This window comes from Poromitra crassiceps (assembly GCF_964638095.1).
Source record: "Poromitra crassiceps genome assembly, chromosome: 14".
In the NCBI taxonomy this organism is placed as follows: domain Eukaryota; kingdom Metazoa; phylum Chordata; class Actinopteri; order Beryciformes; family Melamphaidae; genus Poromitra; species Poromitra crassiceps.
Window position 1 is genome coordinate 43761889 of NC_139633.1, and position 26928 is coordinate 43788816.

Sequence of the window (26928 nt, forward strand, 5' to 3'; positions counted from 1 at the left end):
GCTGCAAACCTGAGGGTACCCTCACGGGCCCCTCGGGCCGACCAAAACGGGCCGAGGCCGGGCTTGTTTTTTATTTATTTTTAATTAATAGGTCCGGGGTCGGGCCGTTTCAATAATTCAATTAAATAATGTTGTATTAGCGTACTCGCTTGATTTTACACAGCGGAGCACAGTCAGACAAAGAGGAGGAGTGCACAGACACTCCCCCAGCCACACACAGACCCTGTCCGTCCATGTACAGCGAGCGGACAGCTCCCGAACACACAGAGAGAGAGAGAGAGAGAGAGTCAGAGAGACAGACAGAGAGAGGCTGCGCAGGACGGCCGCGCGGCGACGCAGCACGCGGAACAGAGAGGGAGAGAGATGTGTCATTATATCGTAATATTGGCTTCGGGCCTCGCAACGGGCTGGATCGGGCACGGGTCTGCATGTCACGGGCCGGGGAGGGCTCGGGCCGAAATTTCAGCCCCGCGCAGCTCTCTACTCCGGACTCGCCATTTCTGCTGCTTCCTCGAATCTGTTTGGTGTGTCTGTGTTGTGTGTGTGTGTCGCCCGTGTCCTGACGTGTGTAACACTGGCTCCGATTGGCTACCATGAAACACATGACTCTGCCTTAGCCAATCATAATCGTTTATCTCGTTATAACCCACCCGGTCTCCTCACTTGACAACACTAGTGTAGGCTACGGGTAGTTTACTCAATCATTTCATAGTAACGCACCGCATTTAGCGTTCAGTAACGATAACGGCGTTGTAACGACGGAAACAGTAATTAGTTAGATTACCCCGTTACTGAAAAAATAACGGCGTTACCTAACGCCGTTCTTTTAAACGGCGTTATTCCAAACACTGTTCACCAGGTCCAGGCAGTGACAGAGGAACCAGATCTGGAACGGGCGCATGTGTTGTGTAGCAGCCCGAGGGGGATCACGGCAACTGCCGTGATCCAGCATGAGACCCAGCATTACAGAGCATTGATGCACCGAGGCCGTGCGCCCCCGGCGCAGGGCCCCTGCTGTCTCCAGAACGCGTCTCCGCCTCTCCGCAGTGAGGCGTGCCCGCATGGACAGGGAATTCAGCTCCAGTCCCAGGAAGGTTGCAACCTGCCCCGGGACAAGGGAGCTCTTCTACCAGTTTATTAAGAAGCCCAGGGCTCTATTGTCATAATGACGAGTGGTGACAGTAACGCAGTACAGCGGAGGCAGTAGGAGGGGTCCCCTAGCCGTAGGCTGTTCACGCGCGCACTTGTTACACACGGGTACGTGGCCTAGGTAATACTGTGGCAACGTAGGCGCCAAGCTGACACCACCAAACCATAACCATGACACAAGCCAGTGGGGCCCTGGCGTATTACAGCATAGCAACAACCAGCGAGGTGCCGTGCAACTCATGGCGTGAAAACTAACAAGCAAGCCAGCTCTCAAGCTGCTAACGAAGCTAGCAGAAGCTTATTTCCCTCTCCCCACACACGGGAGGTAATGACCGCTCTCCATACCGCAGATAAGACGGGGTGCAAGCAGCCCGGCCAAGCGGGGAGCGGAGCTAGCGAGCGCAACGTCATAAACACTAGTGAACCCCACGTGCAGAGCAGTTAGAACTAGCAGCACTAACAATGAAGCCAGCAGGAGCGAACTAACTCAACGGGGTGGCAAGTGGCCCAGCCCGGTAGCACAGCCGAGGCAACAGCGGCGAAGCAAGGACAAGCTAGCGAAAAACCAGAGTTTGCTCTGAGCTAAACTAACTGTAGCTGTTAGTAGCTAGAGTATACAGGCCGAGCCGGCTGAGTTAACACAGCGGTACTCCCATTGTTTTCCTCTTAAGAGTAAGCAATGCCCGTTAACAAGAAGTAAGGGCAGAGGCAGGAAACACAGAGCCTGTGACAATCGTCGGGCGCCAAGCAGGCCCCGCACTGGGTGCACAGCTGAAGCGCCCCGACAGCCAGATCCATAAAGCTAGCTACGGAGGTGCAAGCAGCCCAAAGGTAGCTAATAGCTAGACTGTAGGCTAATGGAGGCGAAGCAGTCCGATAATAACCATTAGCTAGTCTGTTTAACACATTCACTGCCAGCTGTTTTTCAAAACTGTAGTTAGCTTCTGCCAGAGGTTTTTTTTGAGGATTCTGGCTCATCTTTCAAGAGCCGAGGATTCGTTTCTGTTAGGATTTTGTGAACACACAATATCTCAAAAGAACTAATAGAATGTGTGCTTTCTCTGTCTAAAAGAGTTAGTTTGTAGAGTTAGTAGTTATGTAAGCATTAGCAGTTGAATACAGCATGGTTTCAGCGTCTGTAAATTTATTCTGAGATAAACGGCTTTTTGTGAAATTCGATAGAACAGTCACTTTAACCATTCATTTTTGGCATCAGTAAGACGTCAGACATCTAAACAATAGTTTTGAACAGTAATTTCCTCCATAACAGCAGGAAACACCCCTCTCCTTCAAACTCCTCCCTCCGTGTGTGTTCTTCTTGGCTGCAGCGGGCGTGTCACAAGCTCGTTGCTGCTGCTGCTGTAACCTCGCGTCACCAGGCTCACTGCTTTGCTGCTGCTGTGCCTGTCTGCCTGGCGGCCGCTGGGCAAGTCTGGATGGATGGGCTCGCTCATTTCTTGGGGTTCTGAGAGCTTTGATGAAGCTTTTGCGATTCTGGTCTTATTTATGCTGCGTGTTTCAAAGTGTGTTCCACCCGTAATCTATTATGCAAATTTGCAAAACCCCACCGCCAGCTCCCAAGCGCGAAAGCGTTTTCACCAATCCATTTTCATGAGAATGGCTTCCTCACACTGCTTTTTGCTTGCCTTCCTCTAGAATGGAGAGCACTGTCGCCACTTAGTGGGTCGGTGGAATGGGTTGTACACGTTCGGTCGCTCCAATATTTTTATAGGAGACGTGGGGGGCATTGATCCACGTAGCACCGTCAAAATTTTTTTTTTTTTTTTTTGATGTCTCAACTCGTCATTGGCAGTCAACCGTTGGAATTTTTTTGACGAGTCAACTCGCCATTGGCAATGAACGTGTTAATACAGGAGAGGCTAGCTACAAGCTAGCGAGAGAGCTAGCTAACTTCAAAGTAACCACGGCTACTTGACAAGCTAGCAGAGTGTTAGTAATACGGCTGTCTAAACCGACAACATGTGTAATAAGAACAGCACTTAGCTTTGCTCCTCCTGAGCCGGTGTTCGCCACCCAAAGCGAAGATAGTCTGCTGGCTGGAGGAGACTCGACGGCCAATGTTTCCCGTTCGCTGGTCTTGCGACGGTGGGTAGTAAGCAGTGTTGGGGGTAACTCATTACAAAAGTAACATATTACATCTAATATATTACTTTTAGCAGTAACTCAGTAATATAACTTATTACTTATAGGATTTCAGTAATTGAGTTACATTTTATTAAATCAAAGCACATATTTAAAAAAGATACAATCATTTCCTAATCAAACTGTGTTTTTATGCAAATAACCACTATAGATGACAATAACAAAGGAAAATAATAACATGTAGAATTTTGGATTGTTTACACTGACTTCAAGGTGGTTGAAATTATTTTTCGGGATGGTTCCGGGGCGGCGATGTCATTCTGCTGCTGTTGTTTTGATCAAAGTAATGCAAAAGTAGTGTAATAAGTAATGAGTTACTCTACACAGAGAGTAATCTTGTAAAGTAACTTATTACTTTCAAATTAAAGTAACTATTAATATGTAGTATATTACATTTCGAAAGTAACTTGGCCAACACTGGTAGTAAGACGAACTTTGGCTAACGGAGCGTTTGGAATGTTACGGCAAGCTAATGCTAGGTCTCTCAGAGAAGAAGTGCGACTGGTCAGCGAGGCTGAATTGTGCTTGATGATCCTCAGCCGGTATGCGCAGGTCGTGTCGGAGACATGGGGGCGGTTGTGGGTGGTTGCGCCAATCACCGGCTGAGGTGTGCCAGGATGCTGTGGGGGCACCTGGGTGGTTTTAAAGATCTTTTTCAGAGGTAAAAAGAAAGGCATTCAGTTCAACGCCGCTAGGCGGGCTTCAGCATATGTGAGAATCTGAGTTAGAAACGAAGTAAAACGGGGCTTTGTCATCATGTGAACTCTATGCAGCTTACGGTGCGATTCTGCCAGTCACGTCTGCCTTCCCTTTGAAAAACAGCTCTGCTTCACTTCGGGCAAGTTGGAAATATTGACAGATTCGCACTTCCCGGATCAATAGCTAATTAGGCGTTTGGAATGCACAAACAACGCCTCTTTCCCATTTTAGGCCATGTCCACACGGAGACTGAACCGATTTCCCCCCCCCCCCCCCCCCCCGTTTAAGAAAAGTTTTCCATAAACACGGAATCGTTTCAAGAAATGTGTGTATCCACATGAAACCACTGAATACCACTGAATACCACTGAAACCGCTGTAGTATATATGCCAGGCCAGTAAGTGCCCCTGTAACGCTGCCACAAAGTACACCAAAAACAGAGAATAAGACAATCTCAGCAATAATGCCATTCAACCACTGGGGGCGCACAGAGTCTGTAATGCAGGGGTGTCAGACTCATATTAGGTAGAGGGCCGGATTTCTTCAACTGAGACCTCATGGGGGCCGGATTTTTTTTTTTTACTAAAATCAATTCGACTCATTTACCCATTTACTTCACAAAAGAAATACAGCTCTTTCCATTTCTCTTGAAACTGCCTGCATTCCGTGTCAACCTTTCTCTTTTTCGACAGCATCTTGTTGATTCCTTTGTTTTTTGGTAGGTAGCCGAATGCGCGATTCAATTCCAGCGTGGCATCATGGCGGCTTTGTTTACACCTGATGACCTACTGACATACTTCCTTGTAGTGCAGGTTAATTAACTTATGAATGAACTCTTAGCTTGCTTATTAGCCACACGTAGTTCATGATAATGGGGTGCGAATTTAATAATAATAATAAAAAAATATAATAATAATAATAATATTCCAAAACATCTCGCGGGCCGGATGAAACCTGCCCACGGGCCGGATCTCTGACATCCCTGCTGTAATGTGTATCTCACTGTAGCGAGCAGCTAAACCCTTGGCTTTGTGGGGTACTATTAGTAGCCTCTGTATCTCAACTCTACACGAGGTTTGCCATGTCGATGAATCAAATGATTAAACCTATACAGGCAAATGCAGAGCTGTTCAGCAGGGCTGATGGTCTCCCTGTAGCCTACAATATAGAACGTTAACTATCGGTGACGTTCCTGATACCATCCACTTCCATGATCTTTAGACATATGTTGCAAACACATCCCAGCGTATTGGCCGCTCCTGCACATCACAGCACAGGCTAAATGATGCAACATAAATATACATTATACTGTATATATAAAAACAAACAAAAAAAACAGACGATTTCAGACGGAAGCCCGTCTTTATTGTCACACGAACACACTACAACACATGCATGCGGCCACAACACACACTCATGCTGACGGTGGCCGGTGAAATATGTCCTCTGCATTTGACCCATCCAGGCTTGTCCTTTCCTCCGGGGGGCAGGCCAGGAGCAGTGGTCGCTATTTCTTTCCAGCGCCCGGGGACAAACTTCAAATGTTGTCGTCACTGGTCGGATGACGATCTTCTGCATGTTTTTAGTGGGGCGTTATGTACGGAGGAAACCCCTGGGGGGTACGGGGAGAACATGCAAACTCCACACAGAAAGGCCACATAAAGTCATGGCATAAATGTTTTTATTGAAAAAGTGGCGTCAAGTAAGCTAAAGTCTTGTTGGAGTGGACATCACAGTGCAACCGTGTGTTCCTCAAACCTCTCACTTCACTAACACGTTGTATTTGTGAGGGCTATATATAGAGCATCCCGAGTATGTGTGTTACACTCAGGGTTTACATTCCATTTCATTTTGTCCAATATTAAAATATTCCAGAATTGCATGTTGTATTAAAAAGATATAATATTTCTATCTAACATGTTTAGCATGATTTTGTTTGTGTTCTTGTAAAAACTTAGCCGCCGCTAAGCTTTCTGGGAAATATCCGATGAGGGGAGGGATGGATGGGAAGAGGCAGCTGTGGAGCCCTGAGGCTCAGTAGCTGTTGCTGGCGGAGAGGTGGGGCTATGGCAGTGATACTCAACTGGCGGCCCGCAGGCCACATGCGGCCCGCGGGCGCCCCCTATGTGGCCCGCGATGGAATTGCAAATATATATATATATATATATATATATTTTTTTTTTACAGTGCACCTGAACGCAACATGCAAGATACCCGCTGAACAAGTGTCCAAATGTTCATGTCATTCTGGCCAATACTCCTGCCCAATACTTAAGTCTTATAGCATTTCAGTCTGGAATATGGAATATCTTTCAATAATCTATGATTTAGCTGCCAAATTGTCAAATATCGCCGTCTGCTCGCTACCCAGGCACTTATGTATGTACTTAACTTAACTATCCGGTGTGCACAACATTGTCAGACTAAACTCCGGCTGACACCCCAAAAACCTACAATCTGCTACAGAAAAATGTATATTGATTGTTTATTAACTGGCCCCTGGCCTTCTGTCATTTCACGAAAGTGGCCCCCGGGCAAAGCAAGTTGAGTATCCCTGGGCTATGGCATCATCGGTTCAGGAAAGATGCGCATGGGTAGTAAACACGGAAATCCAAGTGTGGCATCTTCAGATTTGTTCACTCTGGGACCCGGTTTCAAAAATTAGCGTATTCTCCAGGAACGTATACTCCCAGAACACTGGTTCCGTCTGGACGAAAAGTCCATACGAGAAAAAACTTTAGCGGATACACCTAAACTCATCTCCCTGTGGACATGGCCTTAGTAAGGTAGACAACGACCTACAACCTCACTTTCACCTAAACGTCCTCGAGCTGGACAAATAACATTGGTCTCTATCAGGGGTAAAAGTGTATTGAAGTTCTTGCAGATACTATACTACCCCAACCTTAATCGCTTCATATTGTTCTCCCGCCCACAGCTTCCTGCATCCCTGAACACACACATCCAATTTGTTAATGCCTGTATAGTGTAGAAATTAAAAACACTTGACAATATGTATAGTAAATAATTTATTTAAATAACTTAACTTAACGAAACATAAGCGTACAAACATAACTATTTATTTTTCTAGAGACTCTCTATGTGCAGCCGGCTGTGCGGCGAGTGCTTAGGGACCGTCTACACAAAGTGTAACACAGACTACACCAATATTCCAGAACTTCACTGTCGTACAGTGTAGCTTCACCAAAATCACATCACACACCATTGGCCTCCTGCTGGTTATACTACAGCACTACATTTGGTAAAAAATGATTTTGCATTCGATTTTTTTGCTGATCCAAAAAATACCCCCCCTTTCCCCTTTCCCCCGGCCCACACACACACACACACACACACACACACACACACACACACACACACACACACACACTTTATTATACTTAAATATTGGGGGGATGTGTCCTTTATCTCACTCTGTTAGATCTTTGCTTTCGTAATGACACACTGTATAAGAAGTACCACCAATTGAATGGAATAACAATTGCCATGATTTTGCATCACTCCATCCATGCCTATATCCCAGCTAGCCACAACCCAAGTAAGCCTGCCCCCGCGGTTGCTATACTGTACGACGCACGTGGGCCTGGGCCGGATTTGCCGTTGTTATTGAGCATGTGCCAGCTTGTTTACAAAGAACAGTCTAGATGCAGCTATGTGTGAAAACAAAAAACGAAAGAGAATCCTATTGCTACATATACCACTCTAAAAGTCTACCCAACCCCCCCCTCCCCCTCCCCCCTCCCCCCTCCCACCCAGGACCCGGACACGCTCAGCCTGACCCCGGCCGACGTGGTGCCCACCTCAGTCATCGCCCGCGTCCTGGAGAAACCTGAGCCGCTGCTTCTAAACTCCGCCCAGTCTAGCAGCTGGCCCCGCCCCCAAGCCCAGGATGTCTTTGTACACGTGGACATGACGGGCTCCGGGGCCGAGAGCGCCGCTGGCCAGGTAGGCCTCAACCATTTGGGGAAAATATCTAATTGCGATTTTTCTGACAACTTTTTAGACCTGATGCAGCATTTGTGGTGTTCTCCATTTCACCAAAGATACTTCAAAGTCTGAGACTGTGGGCCTCCCCCAGACAAAGCTTGGAAAAGGTGTCCCCCTTGCTCAATTCCTGGATGCCTATGGGATCATGGTTATGTCAATTGATCCCATAGACACGCAACAATTGTGCCAAGATAGTCTTATATTGCTGTTTGACATACTTCAGATTACACCAAATACGTACATTCATTAGTTTCTGACTGTGGGGAAGTGAGGGGAAAAACGGTAAAATTCCACAAAACTACTGTATCTCTTTAACTAAATCACACACTTAGGCTATTCTGTGTGTTCTCCTTTTGATAACAAATGTAATAATGTAATATTTTTTCACTTCCTTTCACTGAGCCTCCCCTGAAACTGCTTGGATCCCCCCTAGGGAGGCCCGCCTCCCACTTTGAAAACCCCTGCTTTATACACTATCCCTCAGGTTTTAGGACATTGTTTCAAACGTGCCTTAGGTTATAGAATGGTTTTCTAGAGGGTGCCTTTTAGGCATGCACCAATCCACATTTTTTCAGTTCCGATCTGATTCCTGTACCTGAATTTGGATATTACATTACATTACATCATGTCATTTGGCAGACGCTTTTATCCAAAGCGGCTTACACATTTTGTTAGCAATAGAGCAATCAACTATGGAGCACAGTCTATGACAACTACATAGACTATCTGCCGATACCAATATTATTCCGATACCAGAGCTATTTTTTCTTGAATATACAGTACAGAGGGCGGCTGTGGCTCAGGAGGTAGAGCGGGTCGTCCACTAATCAGAAGGTCGGTGGTTCGATCCCCGGCTCCTCCAGTCCACATGCCGAAGTGTCCTTGGGCAAGACACTGAACCCCGAATTACTCCAGATGGCTGTGCCAGCTGGCCACCTTCGGTGTGTGAATGGGTGAATGTAGGCACATTGTAAAGCGCTTTGGATAAAAGCGCTATATACTGTAAATGCAGTCCATTTACCATTTACAAAGATTTAGCCAATTGAAGACAAAAATGAAGAAAAATACAACTTGCAAAAAGCAGTTAAAATGAAGAAAATATACATGGCAAAGAAGGAGACTTGTTTGATTCTGCACTATTTAGACATTGCTGCTTTAGAGAAGGGCCTTCTGCATGTAGCTGGCTCTTATCAATTATCTCATAACTAAGGCTGTGACGATAACCGCATCACTGCTTTTTTTGTAGGCTACTTTATTAGCCTATAGGGGTGGCTGTGGCTCAGGAGGTAGAGCGGGTCGTCCACTAATCAGAAGGTCGGTGGTTCGATCCCCGGCTCCTCCAGTCCGCATGTCGAGATGTCCTCGGGCAAGACACTGAACACCAAATTGCTCCCGATAGCTGTGCCAGCACCCTGCGTGGCAGCTTGCCGCCTTCGGGATTGGGTGAATGTAGGCACATTGTAAAGCGCTTTGGATAAAAGCGCTATATATATGTAGTCCATTTACCATAAAATATTACAGGCACAATGCCAAAAGCACTAGAGTAGCAAAGAGGGAAAGGGGACCTACCAATTAAATGATAAACAGTAGCCTAACAACAAACTATTAAAAACATTACACAGGATTGTTCATCTGAATTTACTGAATGGAATTATTGGAATGTGCGTTTACATAGGCCTACCACACATCTCATATTTCCTCTCTTACAGTATATATAAAAGATTGTATTGTGATCAGAGCTTAAAATTCACTTTGCAAACGGGGGGAATTCCCCCCTTATGTTCTTCATATAGGGGGGATTTCTAGATTTGAGGGGGATCTATAGACTTTGGGAGGGATTTTTTCAGCTGATACTACATTATAACCGACAAATATCTGCTTCTCCTGTCCGATAAGCGATAATTTCACATGTAAAATATTTTCTTTAATCAGGTGGAAGCATTTTTCAATCAAAGGTGAAACGACACAGATATTAGCGTTATGGTTTATAGAGGGACTTACCCTACCCTCAATTTAACATCAGCTCCGGTTAGCCACCGTAACCGTTAGCCGGTTGTTTTTGGAGCCACTAACCGACACAAAACCTGGACGTTTCATTTCGGGTAAAACATGAGGGGTTTTTATATGGATTACGCCAGCTCTGGGAGTATGAAGTGCTTTGAATGCGCGGATATTTAGTCACAGCAAGCAGTTTTCTGCTTGCTACACCGCTGCCTGAGGTAACGTTCAGGCGAGCTAACAGTCCGCCCTCTAATGTGTCCGACCAGTCATCCGTATTCAGCAATGTTCATCCCGCCCCGTCGGCTTAACATTATAGACATCAGCACGCAAACAATTGCGGGACTTCTCCCGCATTATAAATTAAAAATCTGCGCGAATTGGCAAAAATATACGCGAGTCTTGCAATCCCGCGCCTGGATTTTAAGCACTGTATAGTATTGTATACAAAGAATTATGAAAGCTCCTTCTATTCAGTTCACGTTAGTGAAAGTGTGGAGAAAAAGGCAAGACAGACTGCAGCAGCCCCTAAATGATCATCAATTATTCAATCCTCTGCTCTCACACAGTATACACATACAATACGGATGGGTCATGATTTTCAAATGTACGTCAGCCACGCCAACAATGGTTTGTCAGAGGAGAACAAGGTCCAGACCTTCACCAATGCAGTGCGACTCTACCGCCAGGCTCATGGGCACTACAGCACCTGGGACATGACATGTGGCATACCGTCGCAGATACTGTCTAACCTGGTGATGGAGGGCCTCCTGCCCAATTTGAGGGAGCTCATCTTCCTTGACTCAAACACAAGATGCACGAGAGGCAGAGGAACTGGATGCTGATCAGTACAGCTTGTTGCAGGACCAGGGACAAGCCCAGTACAAGGCTGTGGTGCAGCAGTGTGAGGTGGGACGTCCTGTGTTGCAGGCCTCCATATGAACAGACATGGACCAGATCATCACCACCAAGGAGCATGTCAACAGCAAAATGTGAGCGGTGCTCCACCCCAAGGCAGAGATGCTGCTGAAGGTGAGCATCCAGCCCTACATCAGCTCCACCCTGGATGCCATGATGGAGCCGACCAGCCAGGGCTTCTCCGAGATCTACCATGCTTTCTTCAGGGAGCTGGTGGACATGAACAAGAACACCCTCAACAAAGGCACCAAGGAGAATGTGGTGGGCCACATGGAGAAGGTCAGTATGTGGAGCCGTCCATCTGGTGAAGATGCAGAGCTGCTACGAGAAGGTGGAGCAGCTGAGCCTGAAGGGTCTGCAGCAGAGGTTCAAAGTCTCCAGCCCCTCTGTGTTCATCCAGAGGGCCAAGCTGCATGGATGATGCAATGTACACCTTTGAGTAGATAATTCACCAAAGTTTGGAGTCTCAGGGTACGGAGGGCTCTGTAATACCATCCAACGCTGCCAGGACCGGCAAGTCATCAAGAAATGCGACTATGACAGCAACATGGTGAGGAAGTGTTTCTTCCATGAGGCTCTCCTCTCTTGCAGATCTTCATCCCCTACAGCTGAGCAGCTCAGCCCACGCTTCCCAGCTGCCATGTTTCCAGGAGCTGATCTTTGGGCCATCAACTGAATAGATGTTAGCTTAGCGTCACCTAATATCACAGTCAGTCCCTCTCCTGACAAAAAATGCTCCAGGTAGCGCTTTGTCCATGCAAAAATGGAAACGTTATGTGTGAACAGCCCCATACACAGCAGATGACCCCTGCTCAGTCATTACCATAGTAATCACACAGGCCCCCCCCTCGTGCGAGTACTCGAGCACTCGTTCATAATAGAAGGAGAATACTCGAGTATTTAAATTTCTTAAAATGCCCATCCCTACTATATAGCATATTTCTTCATTAAGGGAATAAATATTGTTCCACAGATTGAACATGATGTTTAGATGTCTGGAAAAAGATTGGATTGGATTGGTATCAGCAGATACTCAAGGTTGTGGTATCGGTATCGGATCAGATATGAAAATGTGGTATCGTACCATCCCTATTCAGAAGTCCATTTTGGACTTAAGGCCCCCCCCACCAGTCAGTTTTGCTACCTGTATAACCATTGGTGTTATATACAAACGTATGTTTTGTATGTCATCTGATTCTGTGCCAAAGAACTTACATTGATAAGAACCGAAGGCTAATAGGTTGCTCCAATGCAACATCGTGGCAGCAGTGCTGTCAAAAACTGGTCAAAAAAGCACAAGAGCTTCAGTGTTTCCCCTAGAACAATTGTCAGGCCTGGAGGGATTTCGAAACGTACCCCGACGGCAACGGTGGAGGCCCTCGCTGGCCTATTATGGGATGTGCGTTTCCCAGGCAACGACACACGTTGACACGTTTTGGAACAGTGCTGCATGCTGGCACAATGCTCCTAAAAGCAAAATTCTTATTGTTTTGAATGATTTGGCACCTTCTATTACTGTCAACCAGTGGTGTAATGTAACTAAGTATAAATACTTAAGTACTGTACTTAAGTATTTTTTCTGAGTATCTGTACTTTACTTGAGTATTTATATTTCTGTCAACTTTCACTTTTACTCCACTACATTTCTCAAATAAAATGGATACTTTTACTCCACTACATTTCCCCCAAGCATCTTAGTTACAAAGTCAAATCAGAAGAAATTGCGTAGCCTGCAAGCGATCAGGTTTGGCAAATCAGTGCTCCTAGTTTGCAAGTTACGTTAATCACGATCCACACGCCATTCCATTTGGTGGCTGTAATGCAACATAACATTGTTTGCCAGCGGCTATAAAAGTCAAGAAGAAGAAATAGACTTCCACTTAAGCCCAGGGATGTATTTTGCTTGATTTTTTTTGCAGCATTTACTTGTACTTTTTACTTTCAATACTTAAGTACATTTAATATCAGAAAATTGTTTTTGATACTTAAGTACAGAAAATATCAAGTACTTTAAGACTTTTACTCAAGTAATATTCTAATGAGTGACTTTGACTTTTACCAAAGTCTTTTTCTGGGAAGATATCTTTACTTTTACTTAAGTATGGTTTTCTAGTACTTTATACACCACTGCTGTCAACACTAGTAGTAATAGTATGCCGTAAAGCTTTACTGAAATTTTGGGGAGAAAAGTAAAAAAAAAAAAAAAAAAAATGCTATTTCTTTTCTGGCCTGGCGGGCAATTTTAGAAAATTGTGTGCATTTTACAGTAAAATGCATAAATCTGGTGCACTTTGAGAGCAAAAGTAAGAGGCTAGATCTATGAAGAACTTTGTGATTTTGAAACAATTGAAAAAGAAGCAGTTTACAATGGTTACTAGTTATCTGGCACATTTTACGACAAATTAGACAGCCTAGGTAATTCATGGGAAATAGGCTACTGGTGTAGCCTATTGTGTAGAGTGGCAGGAACATAGAGAGGGACAACTTCTCTCTTTGACCTCACCAACTGGTGGATAATTTATTTCCACAAAACAAAAACGTTACAGTAGTGATTTATTACCTCAGTAAACACTTTCCTTGAGTTTAAGGTGTCGCTCACCAGTTTCAAGTATTCAATGGCCACATGACCATATTAACTGCTAATTTAATATTAACACATTCACTGCCACCAGTTATTTTTTTACTGTAGGTAGCTTCTGCCAAGGTTTTTTTTTGAGGATTCTGGCTCATCTTTCAAGAGCCGAGGATTATTTTCTGCTAGTATTTTGTGAACACAAAATATCTCAAAAGAACTAATAGAATGTGTGCTTTCTCTGTCTAAAAGAGTTAGTTTGTAGAGTTAGTAGTTATGTATGCATTAGCAGTTGAATACAGCATGGTTTCAGCGTCTGAAAATTTAAGCTGAGATAAATGGCTTTTTGTGAAATTCGATAGAACAGTCACTTTAACCATTTATTTTTGGCATCAGTAAGACGTCAGACATCTAAACAATAGTTTTGAACAGTAATTTCCTCCATAACAGCAGGAAACCCCCCTCTCCTTCAAACTCCTCCCTCCGTGTGTGTTCTCCTCTTCCCTCCGTGGCTGCAGTGGGTGTGTGACAAGCGAGTTGCTGTCTGTGCTGCCTGGCTGCCCCTCGTCGGGCGAGTCTGGATGGGGGTTTCGGTTGAGAGCTTTGATGAAGCTTTTGCGATTCTGGTCTTATTTATGCTGCATGTTTCAAAGTGTGTTTCACCCGTAATCTATTATGCAAATTTGCAATCCCCCACCGCCAGCTCCCTGCGCGAAAGCGAAAGCGTTTTTTTGCCAATCCATTTTCATGAGAATGGCTTCCTCACGCGGCTGTTTTTTCTTGGCTTTCTCTCGTCTGGAGAGCACTGTCGCCACTTAGTGGGTCGGTAAAATAGATTATACACATTCAATACCTCCCATATTTTAATAGGAGATGTAAAAGGGGTTGATCGACGTCCCACCGTCAAAAAAAAAAAAAAAAAATTTGGACGAGATATCTCGTCCACGGCAGTCAACCGTTGGTTTCTGCTTGACGAGATATCTCGTCCACGGCAGTGAACGTGTTAAATGCTGACAAAATAATTTTAAAAATCATGTTAACACGTTAACTGCCAGCGACGTATGCATACGTCAAAAAAAATCCAGCGCTTGACTGCCAGCGACGTATGGATACGTCAAAAAAAACGTTTTTTTTTTTTTTGACGGTGGGGCGTTGATCAATCCCTTTTACGTCTCCTGTACAATTATTGGAGGTATTGAATGTGTATAATCTATTTTACCGACCCACTAAGTGTTGACAGTGCTCCCCCAGACGAGCGAAATCAAAGAAAAAGGGAGCAAAGCCATTCAAGGAAATGGCGAGGCGATTTTACAGTATTACATTCTCATGAAAATGGTTGGGGGAAAACGCTCTCGTTTTCGCACTGATTGCTGGCGATGCGGGATTGCAAATTTACATAATACATTACAGGTGGAACACACTTTGAAACACGCAGCATAAATATGACCAGAATCGCAAAAGCTTCTCTCAACCAAAACTCCCAAGAAGCGAGCGAGTTCATGCCGACTTCCTCAAACAGCAGCCTGCAGACAGGCACAGGAGAGCAGCAAAAGCACTGAGACTGTGACGGCCGCGGCAGCCAAGAAGAGGGAGGAGTTGAAGCAGCTCTGCCTCTCGCTCTCTCCCTCTCTCTCTCTCTCTCTCTCTCGCTCTCTCTCTCTCCCTCCCTCCCTCTCTCTCTCTCTCTCTCTCTCTCTCCCTCTCCCCCTCTCACTAGGATTAAACCTAGTGCGTCTCCCTCCCGAGAGGGAGGGAGAGAGAGAGAGAGGGAGGGAGAGCGAGAGGGAGGGAGAGAGAGAGAGAGAGAGAGAGAGAGGGAGGGAGAGCGAGGGGAAGGGAGAGAGAGAGAGAGAGAGAGAGAGCGAGAGGGGGAGGGAGAGAGAGAGAGAGAGAGAGCCAAAAATGAATGGTTAAAGTGACAGCTCTATCGAATTTCACAAAAAGCCGTTTATCTCTGAATATTTTTTCTAATGCTAAAACCATGCTGTATTCAACTGCTAATGCTTACATAACTACTAACTCTACAAACTAACTCTTTTAGACAGAGAAAGTACACATTCTATTAGTACTTTTGAGATATTGTATGTTCACAAACTCCAAGCAGAAAATAATCCTCGGCGCTTGTAAAATGAGCCACAATCCTCAAAAAACGGCTTGGCAGAAGCTACCTACAGCAAGAAAAAAAGGGCTGGCAGTCAATGTGTTAATACTAAAAGGCAATTTTAATGATTAAAATTGTAATCTAGAGATAAATATGACCTATTGTGTTAATTTAAACAAGGGGTTATCAAAATTTTGATGGCTGAAGGCCAATTTAGGGAACAGTAGGCTAATGACTAGATAACAATGATCCATCGCCAATCATGTTAAAAATTGACATTTTTTTCAATGGAGTTTGGTGTACATAAAAACGTTACTGGCTTCTCTGCAAAAACGTTTTGAGTTAGTTACTGCACTTACTTACCAGATAGTTTTACTGTACTTTTAGCTATTCAAAACAACTGGGATGGATAACCCGCTGAATGGGGTCCGGTAAACAAGGACGGTAGCAAAAGCAGCAAGCAGACGCCGCCTCTCGTTCGCCACCTCTGGGGCCGCTTCAGTTGCAGGCGGCTGGGTCCTGGGAAAACCACGGCACGGGCAGAGGGAGAACATCTACTCTGTGATCTACTCTGTCACACACAGGCAGCACTTTGCACAACGACAGGCTTTTGTGGTGCCGCAAATGCTCTGTTATCGAGTTTCTTGCCAGTATTATTATTTGACTTTGTGGCCAAAATCGGGGACATTTTCGGGGACAGCTCCAGCCGGGGACAGAGCACCGAAATCGGGGACTGTCCCCGAAAATCGGGGACGTCTGGTCACCCTAGTGAAGTGGTTTACAGCATCAGGCAGCGGGCTTAGCTAACATAGCTAACAGCTAGCTAGCTAGTTAAAATGCCCGCTGCCAGCTCATCCTCATGACCCATAATATAACTTTAATATTCCATTAAGTCATGTCATCATCCAACATTTTAATTATCTTTTTTAACTTGAGCACAAAATTAGGTTCTTTGTCAAAAAGTACAGTGGTTTTGCTACAGTTGGTGTGGCTATGTCATGAGTCAGCAACACATGAAATATCTTCAAATGACAAAATACACTGGAGGGGGGCTTTAAGAAATTAATTGCAGCCTCTGTGATTTGAAAATTCCAGAAATTCCTAATTTCTAATCCTAATTTTATAATTATTTTCTTGGATTAATTGTTCAGATGTACCGGGAGAACATTGGGCGGGAGCCGGTGCAGCAGAATGGCTCTTGCCGCAGTCAGAGCAGCCTGGAGGGGGCGGGGTCAGGGGGCGAGGAGGGGGGCGAGAAGCTCAACCCCTACCCCGCCCCGCCACCCCCCCACCCCCTCTATCCCGGCCGCAAAGTCATCGAGTTCTCGTCCGACGACAAGGTGAGGATCCCTGTACTGTACTGTACTTTACTTTATCACTGTATCTGCCCCCCCCCCACTTCCCCTTCACTCACTCCAACCCAACTGCCCTCCCAACTATTATCAACCCCCCCTCCCCCCTCCTGCACGACAATGTCCACTAGCATATTGATACAAAGGTAAACATGCATACCGGTAATAGAAACACAACATATCCGCATACCTCTCACTAGCCTGGTAAACCATCCGGTCACGTGAACTCACATTCTGCTTCGTTCTACTCCTTCATCTGGCCTCTGCCCCAGGGCGGGCGCTTTCAGATTTTACAACGTGCACTAGCCAATCGGGGACCTGCTGTGTAGTTGATATCGTAACCAGCAAATCAGGAACGCCGCTGGCAAAACAGTAAAGGCTGCCTCCATGGCTTTCCACCTCGAGCAGTAAGGTCAAAGTTTGTCGAGTTTAAACAGCCATATGTGCACTTATTGCAGAAACAGACTCAATAACAACAATTAAACAAGAACAGGATTATGCAACAGCGGGGTTTCTTGGCTGAAAAGACCTTTTCACTGTTCTCCCGAGTGGATTTGGATTTGACTGGATCCTACGCTGATTGGCTGAAGGACTGCCTACTTCCAACTACTGAATTGACTGTGCACAGTGCTGAGTCCACTCCAGACGGATCTACAAACCAAACAGAATGTGAGTTCACGGATCCAGATGGTTTTAACTAGGCTGGTAAACCAGCCGGTCGCGTGAACCCACATTTTATTTCGTTCTACCAGACCGTATGGCCTCAACTCTCTGAGGGGTTCTGCAGAAACTGCAAAGCGGACGAGCCAATCAGCAACCCGCCTCGTAGTTGACATCGTAACTGGCCAATCAGGAACGTCGCTAGCAAAACAGTAATGGCTGCCTCCTTGCCTGTCGCCTTGGGGAGTAATGTCAACGTTCGACTAGTTTAAACAGGCATAAAGTGCAGTTATTGCAGAAATAGACTCAATAACAACAATTAAACAAGTACAGGAGTATGCAACAGTGGAGTTTCTGGGTGGAAAATATGTTTTTGCCGTTCTCCCGAGATTTGGGTTTGACTGGATCCAACACTGATTGGCTGAAGGAGTTGTCTGTCAAGGCAAGTACACCCACCCAACTTCTGCCCACTGCAAAGACTGGGTGAGAGCTTCAGGCCAGACGGAAACGAAGAACAAAATGAAATGTGAGTTCACGTGACCGGCTGGGTTACCAGGGTAGGTTTTAAGCAGACTAACCTCTCACACCTTTGTAAGAAGAATCTCCCCCAAATGCCTGCATGTCTGCCCAACCACTAGACCTTGTCTCTGCCTTTGTATGTATTTTTATGTCTTTTCTGTATTTGTTGTTAGTTTTTTTTGTAGAAGTCAGTTTTGTTTGTCTTTGACTTATTTGTACTGTTATTTGTTTGCACAATAAAAAAAAAGGTGAAGATCCCCAAGAACAGCCCGCTGCCCAACTGCACCTACGCCACGCGTCAGGCCATCAGCCTCAGCCTGGTGCAGAGTGACGACGAGCGCCTGCCACCCGCAAGCCCCGCCTCCTCCGGCGGAGGAGGGCGGAGCCAGCGGCAGGCAGGCAGCGAGCCTCTGTCCAGCCAGTCCAGCCCGTTCAGCAGCCCCCCCCAGGTACCTGACATCCTCCCCCCCGCCCCGGTACCTTCCAGAACCCATTGGATCAGCCCGCCCCAGGTACCATCCAGAACCCACTGGATCGGTCCGACCAGTTCTCAGGTCCTGCCTCCGTCCGCCGGTTGACTGGATGAAGAACTAGGGGTGTGCCACAACATTATCGATATATCGCTAGAGTTCATATTCATATCGGCAAAAAAAATCTTATTGTGATCAGAGCTTAAAATTCACTTTGCAAACGGACACATATCTGCTTATCCTCAATAAGCAATAATAATTTCACATTTTTGTATTTAAAAAAGGAACTTCTTAACCTGTAGTTTATGCACACCTGACTCTAAATTAACATGGCTTTTGTCATTGTGTTTTATCTGCAGACTAATCAGCCATAGGCTTTCGGTTCCATCAAAGCCTTTATTTTTTTGTATTGAGTGATACACTACTAAAACACTCATATCATATTATATCAGAAGTGTTCTTTGTTTTGTGTTCACAATAGTGATGTCAGTTAAATTTTGTTAGGTCAGAGCTATGGAATATTAAATCAATCATCCATCTTTGCTCACTACATCTGCCTTTGTCATGTTACTGGCAAAGCTGTTTGAATTTTGCATTGGGAAGAGTTCTATTGTTGTGAATGGGCAGGCATGGAAGTCTGTCCCACTATAAACCATTATCTGTGGTATAATAATCCTCGGCTCTTGAAAGATGAGCCAGAATCCTCAAAAAAAACCTTGGCAGAAGCTACCTACTGTATTGGAAAAACTGTTGGCAGTGAATGTGTTAACCTGATCTTACCTGAGAGTCTCCAGTCTACAGTGTGGACTCTCCAGTCCAACAGAGAGCAGATCCACTCCTGAATGGTGTAGGTCATTGTTACTCGGGTTCAGCTATCTCAGACTAGAGCCATGTTTCCCAAACTTTTTTCTGGGCGAAAATGACAAATGGCCCTGGCCTTTATAAGTCATGAGAAGAGCCAATTTGTGCATAAATGCACATTCCTAACCATTTTTACTGCCAGTTCCACATCACCTTATATTATCTTGAATTGGTAAACCAGCCACTTCAAAGAGATATGTGTTTGATCAATCACAACTTTGTTTTATGCACGTTATTGAAAACATATACATGTTATTTGGTCTCATTTATAAAGACTAGTGCAGTGCCCGTTCCCCCATGCACCACCCCGTGGGCGCTCCCCAAGGTTGAAGTCACAATCGGACAAATGTTTCTCGAGATAAACTGCTTTTTGTGTTGCCAGTTGGTGGCGCTATGTCAAATTGCAAGAAATTCAGCGCTGCACTACTTTGAGTTCCCAGGAGCACACTCCCCAAGTTTGAAGTGAATCGGATGAACGGTTCTCAAGATAAACCACTTTTTGTGTTGCCAGTAGGTGGTGCTGTGCCGAATTGCACAACATTAGGCACTGTTCTATGTCAGGTTCCCAGCAGCGCACTCCCCAAGTTTGAAGTCGATCAGATGAATGGCTATCGAGATACTGTTTTTTTGTGTTGTCAGTAGGTGGCGCTATGCCAGATTCCACGGAATTCAGCTCCCTGTACTCCGTTGAGTCCCCCTAAGCGCACTCCCCGAATTTAAAGTTTTAAGTCGATCAGATGAATGGCTATCGAGATAAAGCGCTATTTGTGTTGCCAGTAGGTGGCGCTTCGATCCGACAAACGGTCCTCGAGATACGCGAAGGACAGACATATAGACAGTTCTGGAAGTCCAAATTGCATGAAATGCGGCACTGCACTCCATCACGGTCCAAGCAGCGCACTCCCCAAGGTTGAAGTCACAATCGGACAAATGTTTCTCGAGATAAACTGCTTTTTGTGTTGCCAGTAGGTGGCACTATGCCAAATTGCACGGAATTCAGCTCCCTGCACTCCGTTGAGTCCCCCAAAGCGCACTCCCCGAGTTTGAAGTTTGAAGTCGAGCAGATGAACGGCTATCGAGATGAAGCGCTTTTTGTGTTGCCAGTAGGTGGCGCTATGCCAAATTGCACAGAATTCAGCTCCCTGCACTTCGCTAAGTGCACTCCTCGAGTTTGAAGTCGATCGGACGAACGGTTCTCGAGATAAACCACTTTTTGTGTTGCCAATAGGTGGTGCTGTGCCAAATTGCACGAAATTCTGCAATGCACTGTGTCGAGTTCCCATCAGCGCACTCCCCACAAAGTTGAAGTCGATCTGACGAACGGTTCTTGAGATAAACAGCATTTTTAATGTTGCCAGTAGGTGGCGCTATGCTGAATTGCACGAAAACAGGGCACTGCACTGCACAATAGGGCACACTCCCAAAGTTTGAAGTCGATCCGACCAACGGTTCTCGATGGCATGCAGCAGATGATTCTCATCCATAAGCAGTGGTGGAAATGGCCAGGTTTTACTCTGGGAACCCTACTTACACAGGATGGGGGTTCCCGGAAGTGGCGTGGCCCTAGAGGATATTATTTCTGAATGCGTGACTCATTATAGCCTACCATTATAGCCACGTAAAAATCTCTTAGAAATCTCACTTAACTAAGATCACTGAGCTCTACTGATTATTTCCCCTTGATTTTATTCATGACAGACTTGATGACATGAATATTAATGCAGCTTATTCAGCTTACAAATACATTCTCTGCTCATTTCAAGCTGCCCTCTTTGCAAGACATTTTTTAATTGGAACCTGAGGAGGGATGCTGCCTCCCCTAATCTACTCACATCAAAGTAAACACAGGGTCATTGAGATCGACGACCCTGTGTTGACTTTCTCAGTTAGTGTCAACGACACTACTTAAAGCTGGGGCTTGGGGCTTGAAGGAGCGCAGAACTGAAGACAAATATTCAAATATCTAACGTGTTTCACGTCCGAATCGCAAGAAAACAGGGCACTGCACTCCGTCGGGTCGCCATCAGCACACCCCCCGAGTTTCAAGTCGATCCGACCAACGGTTCTCGAGATACGGAAAGGACAGAGAGACAGACAGACGCTATCGTCATTATAGTATAGATAGATAAATGAGAACAAATAATTGTGTTTATGGTGAGTTACCAGGCCATGTCATTGTTTTTACTTCTCATCAGTAAGACAATATACACATTTTAAATAAAAGACTGCAAGAAATTCTGGCAAATTTATTTGGCGACCCAAATAAAATCTCCCCAGTCTTTGGGCAACACTGGACTAGAGGACTGGGAGCTGAGAACTGAGGCCAGAACTTCACCGCTTCGCTCTGACAAATTACAGTCACTTCGCCTCAATAGACACAGACAGACAGTGGCAGACTGGGACCATATTTCAGGCCAGTAGTTTGACTCCACCCAGGCCAGGCCAACACACATGAAAAATTTGAGCTGTATAAAGCAAGAATTAGTGAATATAATGCTAACGTGACTTTACATGTTACCTAAATGTTCATTAATAGAATTCAACATTGCCTAGATAACTGCAAGTATAATATCTCACTGAGAACAATTCTCTTTTCAGGAGTGCCTTGTTCACATTCACACACACACATCCACACCTGGAAGCTGTCCAGCCTGATCTGCTGGCCACTGAGCGGTTGGGGTTAAGGGCCTTGCTCAAGGGCACCTCAGTGGTGATAATGAGGGTCGGGCAAGCCATCCTTGCAGCATACACCTACTGTAGCTAGTTAAATAAATCAGGAAGTGAAGATACGGAACCCTCCCCCCAAGCAAAATCAGACACAGAGCAAGACCCCCAGTTAGTAGGTTCCACCATGCGGCCTTGTTCACATTCCAAATGTAAGCTAGCATCTTAGGATCAAGCAAGGTCATTCTAACATTATGTGGATCCTCAATTAACATTAAGTGGAACCTCAATGTACCTCAGTCAGTCAGTGTGTGTTATAGGGCTACCTTCCGCTCAAATTAGAGTATAAAAAGAACCCCAACCCTTGTATGACAGAACTTGAAAAAGGAATAGTTTCAAATGTATAATTTGATGAATTAATAAATGTATCATTTGATAAATTAATAAATGTAATTAACCCCTCTCTCTCTCTCTGCAGGCTCCCAGCATCCTGGCCAGCTCGGGCAGCTCGGAGGAGGACCTGCTGGCCAACTGGCAGCGGATGTTTGTGGAGAGGATGGCACCAGCGTGCGACCACTCGCTGGTCAGCCGCACCTCCTTCAGCAGTCAGACAGCCCAGGAGCTGCAGAGGAGCCGGCAGGATGCCTCCTCCTCCTCCGACGGCCACCGGGGGGCGTACTCAGACAGCCACCGGGGGGCATACTCAGAAGGCCATCGAGAGGCGTTCTCAGACAGCCAGCGGGGGGCGTACTCAGATGGGGAGGAGGGCTCATCTGCGCGGAGCTGGACCCCGAGCCGCGGCTCCAGCCTTGACACCGACACTGACACCGAGCCGCGGGCCAGGACCCAGAGGGGCTGCCACGGGGCTGACGGCTCCCCTGAGGAGGCGGAGAGGCTACTGATGACCTTGGAGGACAACGCCAGCGGAGACACGGCTGTCACAGTGGAGGAGCTAGCTGAGGAAGAAGAGGAGCTAGCAGAGGAAGAGGAGGACCTAGCAGGGGAAGAGAAGAGGGACATCCTGTCTCAGGACCTGCCCGTCATCTCGCCACGCCTCCTGGACCACGAGCCTGCCCCGCCCCTCCACCCCGCCCCCCCACGACCCCAGAAGAGCCCTAAGAGGATGGGGGTTCATCACCTGCACCGCAAGGACAGCCTGACCCGAGCCCAAGAGCAAGGCACGCTGCTGGACTGACCCGAGGCCAGGAGCAAGATCGACTGACCAACAAGGAGACGATTCCCCCCCTCCCCTCTCTTCTCCCTCTCCTGGGCTGTGGCCAGAATAGATCACCATTCCCACAAAGGCATAATAACTTGATTTTACCCGAGAGTCTGCAGTGTGGACTCTCCAGTCCAGCAGAAAGCAGCTTCACTCCTGAATCCTGTAGGTCATTGTTACTCAGCTCCAGCTCTCTGACTAGATGACTCTCTCTCTCCCCCACTCTCCCTCGCCCAGCCTCTCTCTCTTAATCACTGTTGGACCGGCGGTGATGGTCGCCAGCCACTGTGCTGTCAGCTACAGTCTGTTTCCATGACAACTAACCTGTCCATCAGACGTCACACCCAATCAGGATATAGCCATACACTACCGACCGGACGGCCTGTGTGTGTGCGTGTTTTTTTTTTGGGGGGGGGGGGGGGGGCGTTTGCACGTGTCTGGTCAAGCCGTAAAGAAAGCGTAAAAAAAAAAAAAAATACAAACAAGATGGACACCATTGCCTTGTTCCCTTCTGTTTCCTACCCAGGGCTTTTATTTTTGAAAGAACTGACAAGATACACACACACACACACAGAGGTCAGGGTCACTGCAGATCTTAGTTGTCTTCTCACTGAGAATGAAAAAAAACCTTTTTGTTGTTTTTGTGTATATTTTTTGATTATTAATCGTTTTGTTATTTAGTCTCCTAATTGATTTCCAGAGTGTAATCAGGTAGTTTGATCGTACGTCTTAACCAATCAGCGATCGATCAGGTGGGCATCAGGAGGACATCTATTGATCACTTAACCCTTTCACCTCAGAGGTTCTGACTGGCTGCCCCCCAAAACACATACGGTACACACACAGACTGACAGTATGTGCTGCCCCCCGCAGGCAGGCAGCATGGGGGCCAGTGCCTGGCCTCACTGAGGTCGTCAGTTTAGTCTGTAATTCAGATCTGGAATGTAATCATGCATTTATGTTGTTTACTCTCATTATCACCTTTTTTTGACAGTTTTTGAATCTAAATATTTCTCCGTTTCTCATTTTGTTTTGGGTTGAAGTGTTGTGTCTGTTCTCTGATTGGTTTGAACTGTAGTATCTGTTTTCTGATTGGTTTGAATTGTAGTTTATCTGTCCTCTGATTGGTTTGAACTGTAGTTTTTTTGTCGTGCTCTCTTCACTGAGTGGATGAATGTTGGCTCGTTGCCTTCCACAGCTCTGTGATTGTGACTCCACTGAGGGCCACCGACCACTGATTGATTGATTGATCTCTCCCAGCAGCTGCCTATCACCCCCCTACATTCCTGGTCAAACTACTTCACAACTCGTCCCATGTCACATCTGTAAAACAGACACTGTCTTTCATCCCTTTTGTGTTTGGAGGTTTTGCCACCACCTCAGTACAGTTTTGGTGTCTGTTGATTTCAAAGTGTTGAGAAGTTTCCATCTTGGATTCTCTGAATGTGAGGAACCAGCTGAGCGGACCGTTTCTCCACTCACAGCCTCTTAGCTAAAATGACTGTGTCAAGCTACAGTCTGATGTAGCATTAGATGCTCCCCAGTCTGTAAAGGGTAGACTTGTGGGTACCAATAGAACCCATTCTCATTCAGATATCTTGAGGGGAGAGGTCAAGGGAGTAAAGGGACCCCTATGAAAATGTTTTTTTCCCTGGCTGAAATGTATTTAGCCCCCTTGACGACAAGCTAGCATGACATGGTTTGTACCAATGGATACCTTGGGTCATCCAGTTTCATATGATACTAGAAACTTCACTCTGGCTTTAAAACGGAACCCGCTACACCCTCTGAAAGACAGTATTGTCTTGTGCTACCTATATGCACAGAGCCGCTACATTAGGATAGATATCATAGATTGACAGAACACCGGTCGTGTGATCGCAGATTGTAGCTTGAACCTAGCACCTAGTGTGTGTGTATGTGGCTGGTGTTATTATGGGATGTCAGGTCGGTCTGTCTGTATGCTGGAACACAGACCAAACGGCTGAGGGAAAATATTTCACTACTGCAGTTACAGAACTACATTTCCAATGATGCCTCTCTTTGCTGTAACGAGTGTAGGAGCCCTGCGTCCAGGTGAATGGCACTGACCACCTGACTGACACTAGCAGCCTCTTAGCTAGAAGTGAATGTTGCCGTTAGCTCTGCTCAGCCTGACCTCCAACTGGATATGACCCAAGACGTCGTTTGTACAAGCAGCTGAATACGACCTAAAATCACGTTTCAACGTTAAGCGACCTCTAGCGGTCGTGTGAATAGCCCAGTCTCAGAATTTGGTAAAAATATAATCTTGTGCGGGATTTGAACCTGGGGCCATTGGCTTGACAGCCACCTGTCATAACCACTTGGCTATCAATTCATTGCTGTCCCTACCCCACACCCTAAATGTAAAAGTTTTTTGGAAGAAAATACGCTTTTTCAACTTGCTTTTGGGCGGAAGTCACACAGTACTTTTTCTCTGCCGCTGAGGAGTGCTGTCTAGCAGACGTGGTATATGGTCGTATTGCAGTGATACGACGTCATTGGTCGTATGAGTTGGAGGATATGTTGGCTTTGCTGCATATCTGGAACTGTCTCAGCAGTGTCTGTCGTTTTCCCAATCCAAACCCAAACCACACCCACTCCTGTATATCGAAAGCCTCGGATTTCAAACGGGGGGAAAAATGGTGGCTTGCTTGGAAACGTTTTAGGAAGGTGGTTCACCGAAATGAGTTTCTGAAAACATTTGAGGCCTCTGGAAACTCCCCAATCCCATATCCAAACTTTTAAACAAACCCTAACACATATACAAACTTTTAAACGAACCCTAACCCATATACAAACTTTTAAACAAACCTTTGTCCATGTCAATTGAAGACTTCTCACATCAAATGTTTTCAGAGAGACATTTTGCTGAACAATTTTCCTAATACAGATGTTGCTGATTTAGTTTGGCAGTACTCCCGCAGTACTGCTGCAGCGCCGCCCCCACCCCCCGCAGCAGTGAGGACACACTAAATGGGTAACAACTGTATAAGACCGTTTCCAAACAAGCCGCAATGTTTTTCCTGCTTGAAATCTGCGGCTTTAATTGTACGGAAGTCAATCAATTTTCAATCAATTTTATATTTATATAGCGCCAAATCACAACAAGAGTTATCTGAAGACGCTTAAGAAATAGATCAGGTAGAAGACCAGGCTCTTTTTATTTTAGACCCAACAGTTGAAACAATTCTGACATGCGCCGGCAATTTTACTGCACAGATCATGTGGCAATTGAAACGATTTCCCAACAAGATGCACTTAGTGATGGCGGCAAGGAAAACCCCCTTTAATGGGGGAGACGCCTTGATCAGACCTTGCTGGCCGGCTCTTGGTGGGCATTCATCTGGCTTGAAAAACTCCTGTTTAAGAAAACTCCCCTCTAACGGGAAGAAAACATCTAAAATTGGGGTGGTAAAACGACCACCCCACACACAACGCTGCTGTAATAACAGGAAACTGTGTGTGCAAGAAGCTGCTACCTCTCGCTTTTGAATTATTTAAAACCATTTTCTTCAGTGTGACGGCTTCACACACACACACACAGTCTCTGT

The 26928-nt window shown here is 45.9% G+C and overlaps 1 protein-coding gene across 1 annotated transcript in view; it reads left to right on the forward strand.

Moving 5' to 3' along the window:
- Positions 1 to 23329, forward strand: part of tjap1 (tight junction associated protein 1 (peripheral)) — a gene marked incomplete at its 3' end in the record, with an annotated part of 96956 nt that extends 73627 nt beyond the window's left edge. The window contains exons 10-13 of the mRNA XM_083651051.1: positions 7789 to 7977; positions 16760 to 16948; positions 18388 to 18588; positions 22613 to 23329. Coding sequence (XP_083507177.1) covers positions 7789 to 7977; positions 16760 to 16948; positions 18388 to 18588; positions 22613 to 23329 — 1296 coding nt within the window. The remainder of the gene's footprint in view (positions 1 to 7788; positions 7978 to 16759; positions 16949 to 18387; positions 18589 to 22612) is intronic.
- Positions 23330 to 26928: the final 3599 nt, after the last annotated feature.